The sequence below is a fragment of the Phalaenopsis equestris genome, unplaced genomic scaffold (genome assembly GCF_001263595.1).
Source record: "Phalaenopsis equestris unplaced genomic scaffold, ASM126359v1 Scaffold001250, whole genome shotgun sequence".
NCBI classification, from domain to species: domain Eukaryota; kingdom Viridiplantae; phylum Streptophyta; class Magnoliopsida; order Asparagales; family Orchidaceae; genus Phalaenopsis; species Phalaenopsis equestris.
In genome coordinates, this window is record NW_018165689.1 from 65779 (window position 1) to 71778 (window position 6000).

The 6000-nt window shown below is 38.0% G+C and overlaps 1 protein-coding gene across 2 annotated transcripts in view; it reads left to right on the forward strand.

Annotated features, from left to right (window-relative positions):
• LOC110033667 (protein FAM135B-like) overlaps positions 1 to 6000 on the forward strand; it is a gene marked incomplete in the record, with an annotated part of 63419 nt that overhangs the window by 25846 nt on the left and 31573 nt on the right. Inside the window, 4 exon segments of one of the 2 annotated variants that reach the window (XM_020737724.1) lie at positions 866 to 1052; positions 1172 to 1231; positions 1322 to 1358; positions 1455 to 1576. In XM_020737724.1, coding sequence (XP_020593383.1) covers positions 866 to 1052; positions 1172 to 1231; positions 1322 to 1358; positions 1455 to 1576 — 406 coding nt within the window. 2 annotated transcript variants of the gene reach the window in all.

Here is a 6000-nt window from a genome sequence, read left to right on the forward strand (position 1 = left end):
TCCATCTCAAAATGACAACGTTGGGGATTATATCCATTTCCATCTAACCTGCTTATTCATATTTTAAAGCTGAGGTATCTGAGGGGTGATGATGATTAAACTTTAGCTCTAATTTGCCATCATAGAATTTCTTAGATTCAGCATCTCATATAACTTTTTTTCGTTGGTAGTTTATTTTTCCTTCCTATCCAGCATCAAGTATCGCAAATAGCACAACCCATGCTATGTTTTGCTGGAGAAGATACATTGCAAATTGCTCAAGTCGCACATGATGTTATTGTTTTATCTGCAAGAACATTCCTGTCAAACTGAAGTCCTTCTGTTAGAGACAAAAAATCCTTGCTTTAGTCTAGTCGTCAATCTTCAATATGTTTGAACCTATGTGAACATGACAATCTTGAGAGTTTTACCTATTGTCTACCAACCTTTACCTTAGAAGATGTTTGAGTCAGCATTTCATACTCTTTTTCATAGGTGATTTACTTCAACGACCTATCAAGTATAGCACATTCCATTTTTTATTTTCCTGAATGACTTTCTTGGACTATACATAAGTACTAGATTTGCTTTTCATAGAATCTGTCGATGCGTTGTGAAAAAATCATGTGATATTGGTGAGCTATGCATGAATTATTTTCTCTTATATTAACTGTTTGAATGGGTCACATGGCTGGCACTTGCACAGATCCAGCAAATTATCTGGGAAGATAATGCTATTGTGATGTGCCACTGCATTCAACTAGATGTTCTATTCTTGTTATGGTCCTATATTTTATGCCTAGTTCCTTGGGACTTTTTCAGAAACTTTATATATAAGCTGTTGCAAACAATTTTTTACATGAGCTAGTTGGCATTTTTGATCCAGGGCTCATAGAATCAAGTTAATTGAACATCTACGGAATTCATGGGCTGCTGATAGGAAGGCAGAGTGGTCAATTTGGATGGTCCATTCGAAGATTGAAATTCCTCATCGCTATTTACGAAGTAATTCCAATAATTCATCACAACGCAGCACACTTGGAAAGGCTGTTCAACGGAAATATGGGGATGATGTAAGCATGTTTACGAGAACAAATTTGTCATTTTTCTATGTTTATATTCTATTTTTAGAACGATATTTTTTGAGGACAATGACAGTACTTATTAAATGGTTTGTTTTTAACATGATAAGCCGGCACAAAGTGCAACTGCTCGTGCTGAGCTTCACAGGAAAAGCATTGCACAAATGAAGGTACATTATGATTTTTCAATTTTTTTTTTGTTTTTTTTTTTTTGTTGTGCATGCTGTGCTCCCTTTTGTTTTAACTCATCCCTTGTGCAGATTAATAACAGATCAATTCAAGACATGCAAATTTTTGGTGATCCTTCACGCATACCTGTTGTTATTATAGAACAACATGTCATGAATGTACCTCTCCATGGTTCTAGTGACAACTTTTTGTTATCTACCTCAGACGAGAATGCCTCCCCTGCAGTAACTTCAGGTTCTGGTGAGAAGAATACACCGGAGTCCTCTGATCTTGGCAAAAGAGGTGGTCGAGTGCTAAAAGTAGTGGTCTTTGTACATGGATTTCAGGTATCTCTATTCTTTCTGCGCTATAATGTGAATATATTCTATGTGCTATACAGTACGATTATGGCCAAATTAAAACCCGATTCTCAAAAAATCCAATACAATGGCGTAAATTTTTTAAAAAAAAGGGAGAATAAAGAAGATTAAAGGCACACCTGCCATAAAGTTCGAAAAAAAATCACCATTCAAATTCACATGCATATATTTATAGAGTGAAGTACAATCACGAGTCCATGCACAGCTGTCTGTTTGGATGAACTGTGAAGAGAGGGTGCCTACTGTAGTGTTTCTCAATATTCTGAAAATTAGTGTTTTATCCCTCTTTTTTTAAAGGAGAAAATATTACAGAATAAGGTGGCCAACTAGTTAATTGCTAAGAGTGACAAATAAGAATAGTCTTTATGTACATTAATTGTAAAATAGCTTTTAGAAACCTATCAAGAGAAGACTCAACACTGGATTGCCACTTTAGGTTTTATTTCTATGGCAAGAATGAGACCTTGGAAGCACACTATGACTGGTTTATTGAATAAATATTTTAGTAGTTGCTTATGAGACAAATTTGCAGTTATTTTAGGTATCAAATGTTACGAGCTGAGTTTTTAAATATTTTCTCTGATACACTTTTTTGCAACTATGCCCCAGTAATCCAATTACTGATTTCTTTTTAGAAGTTTACTATCATGACGAGAAAACTTCTTTTTTTTTTTTCACTTATTCGCAATTGAAAACATATTACATATTTATACTTGCTCCCAACTCTCTAGATTAGGAATAACTCTAATATAGAAAAGATTCTCTAATTAGATCTTCTCTAATTAGATTATCTAATATACAAAATTTAGATTTATAAATTTCCATAACACTCACCCTCAAGCGCTAGCATAAATATTTTTCCTGCCCAAATTAGATTCTGTTGAATCTTAGTTCGTTCATGAAAGACAGGGTTTGAGGCAGTATGAATTGCAGCTTGGTAATCACGAACAAGGTTGTTGAAACTATTATCTTAAAACCCATTCCGGTCAAGAGTTGGGAGATCCACATCAATTCACTTGAATCTTGTGCATCGATCGACAACACTGGACCATGATCATACATTCTGTTTCTTACTCTTCCATGAGATCAAAGTGCCGCCAAGACTGACTTAATAACAGTAACGGTACTTCAATCAATTTTGGGACTTGGCCAATTTATATTAGATAAACATTTAATATTTCTATGTGTTGACCTCATTTTTGGTGAGGTTTAGTTTTCCTCTTAGGGTTTAGGATCTATTCTTAGGGATCTCCCTTTGACTATCTTAGAACCTTAGAAGTGAGACCCGCTTGTTTTAGAAATTTAACCCACTTCTGTACTCTTTTGTGGTTTCACGTGTGTGGTATCAACTTCTAGAACTTAGAAGGATGAAACCAACATGAGAAAATCCAAAAGGGATTCCTATAGGACTTTTTGAGTCTTAGAGTGGCCTTTTGCACAATTCGCACTCCCGCGCACAAAACTTCGCAATTTGGAGAATCGACGCGTCCGATCGTTACAATTCACATCGCTTGCACTGTTACCTGTCCAAGACTCGAATAAACTTTTTGAAACGATTGATCGCGAGTCGTTTTGATCCGTTTTTGCCCCGATTGGCGACGAAGTCGTCCGAGCGACCTCGGATGACAAAACGGACTGCACCGACTCATCCGGAATATCAATTTTGCCTGAGGAGGACACCCATTTTGTCGCGCACGAGTAAATCAAATATAGTTTAATATATATATATATATTTATATATATGTGTATATATATATACTAATTTATGTTAAACCTATTTTCACCTTTTCTCTTTAAGCCCTAACTCCCCACTCTCAGCGTCCGAGCTCTGCCTCCCTTCCTTTCCCTTTCTCGGTCTCGAGCCAACCGAGCTCCTCCTCCACGCGAGAGAAAGTTGACTTCTCATTCGTTCTTGCCCGACACTTTCTGCCCGCGGCCGTCCTTCCCGAAGCCGTGTCAGTCTCTCCAAGTTGTATCCCTCTTTTTCTTGCTCTTGAACTGTACCCATCAGTGGATTTTCATATTCTATATTAATATCCTCAAATTTCATGTCAAAATCAATTATCCCTCCTTGCGGTATGTCTTCTTCGTTGAAAGCAAAGTTCAGACCATCTTTGAAAGCAAAGATCAGTCGTGATCCTGACATCTTCTCCTGAAATTATCGGGGAGACATCAGTGGGCTGAAATTGTTTGTGAACCAGAACAGAACATAGTTCGATTAATATGTATTTTATTTTGTTAACAAATGTATATGTAGGAAAGAGCAAATGCAGCATGTAAGAGTAAAATTTTTAATGATATTACATTTGCATTAAGAAGGTACTCTTCTTCCCCCCCTTTCTCAGTGCCCTGTTTCCTTTCGGTTTTCTCTCTGCCGAGCCTTTTAACATGGCTCTGTTGGATGATACAACATGCTAGTTCACGTTACTTTCATGTATTTTTGAGATATTCACTTTAAGAGCATGTGAAAGATGAAATGTGAGCATGTTTCAAGGGTGAGATTCGATTAATTGCTTAGGATGGTGCAAACATAGCATGATATAAGTGTTCTTCTTTTCTCTATTAGCTTGAGATGAAATTGTAGACTTTGAATAGGAAGGTTGAAACATGGCTTTGAGATAATTTTAACCCTTGCAAGCATGTTGGGATATGTATTATGAAGCTTTTCATCCATATTTATTTATTTTTATTATTTAGCATGAGAATATTGCTCTAACTTTTATTGTGGCTTAGCATTGGAGGTCTCAATTGCAGCTCGATTTTTGACCCTTGTTGGGTTCGAGTTTTAGCCTTGCTTGGCTCGGTTTGGTCTTTAACTAATCCGGAATTTGATGAAATATATGCGGGTTGCTCCTTGGCTTGGGTTTTAATTTCTGTTAAAGCTTGAGTTTTTGTCTCTGCTTGGGCCCTGTTTTAGCCTTGAGTGGCTCGGTTTCTGGCCTCCGTTGGGACTCGGTTTTGCCTGCTCTAGTTCTTGTTCTTTGCCTAATTATGAGGCCTATTTTGGCGTGAGATCTATATGTTGCTGGTTATTTCGAGACTAATACATGTGCAGACTTTTTCCTTAATGATTTAAGGCTGATTTGGGGTGTGGCGTTATTTGTTTTGGCCCTTGCTGGGCTCGGTTTTGGATTGTGGTAGTTCTGTTTTGGCCATTTGATGGTTGCGGTTTTAGACATTGTTGGGCTCGATCTTATCTTTGGGATAGTCCTGTTTCGAGCATTTCTTGGCTTAATTTTTTTTTCCTTTTTTTTCGGTTTGTCTGGGTCCTATGTCTGGCACAACACATGGTTTGGTTTGGGCTTCGATGTGGCCCTGTTTGGGCTGGCAGTGTGGTTCAGCTTTGATTTTGCCAGGTTCTGTTTTGAGGTGATGTGTGCCTTGGCTTGGGAGTTCGGTCGACCCTCTTTGCTTCCCCTTTCCTTTTGGCAGCATTGGCCTTGAGCCTTAACTTGTTGTGCCTTGGGTTGGCTGTGGTTGTGAGTCTTAGCGGCTGCTCCTTCCTACTCCTACCCGTGAGACTTATTGAGGGTGCTCAATTTGATTTGGCTCTTCTTGTTGGGCTTGAATAGCTTGAATGATTATGGAGGAATTAAGTGTGTCATCCAAAAATATATGTATGTGCATTATCTATAAAATGAGTTGATTCGAAATGAATTAGGTATATTTCTTGAGTTTTACTTGGGGAAATTGGAACTGGTTTGAGATGATTTATGAAAACCTGTGCATTCACTCTCCTATGTATATCGAAACTTGTAGGGGATTGATTTGACTTTGCCTTAGTCGTGAGCCCCTTCTCCTATGCCTTGGGTTCGCCTTAGCCGTGAGCCTCACTTATGGTCCTTTGTGAGTTGCTTTGGCCGAGAGCCTTGGCTGCTGCTCCCTCTATTCTATTGACCCCGACCGTGAGCATTTATTTAGGTTCTGTGGGAAAATTTCACGTTTATTTGATATACGAGACTTTTTATTAATCTGAAAGTGGGAGAATTTTGATTTCGACATGAGTTTGGAAATATTGGTGGTGGTTTCCCCGAGGACACTTTCTTTTGAAGTTTGGGAGATTTTAAACCTCATTTTGGAAAGCATTTGGTGGACTTTGATCAATCCTACATCTTTGGAGTTTGGGAAAATTTGCGCGAAGTGGCCCTTTATGTTTGTTAGGAAAGATCTTGGGCCCTACTTTTTCAGGTCTTTTCGATATGAGTTTTGAGAACTTATCCATTCTTCTTTTTGGTGTTTTAGATGGATCAGCTCTCTCACCCCATTTTTGTTCTTTTCTTTCCTTGCTTCTTGGTTCGTTCTTTTTGATGCTTATGTCCGATGCATAAGTGTCCACGTATAACCTTTTGCTATACGTGAAACCATTAAACAATGTCGCAAGTAGTCGTTTT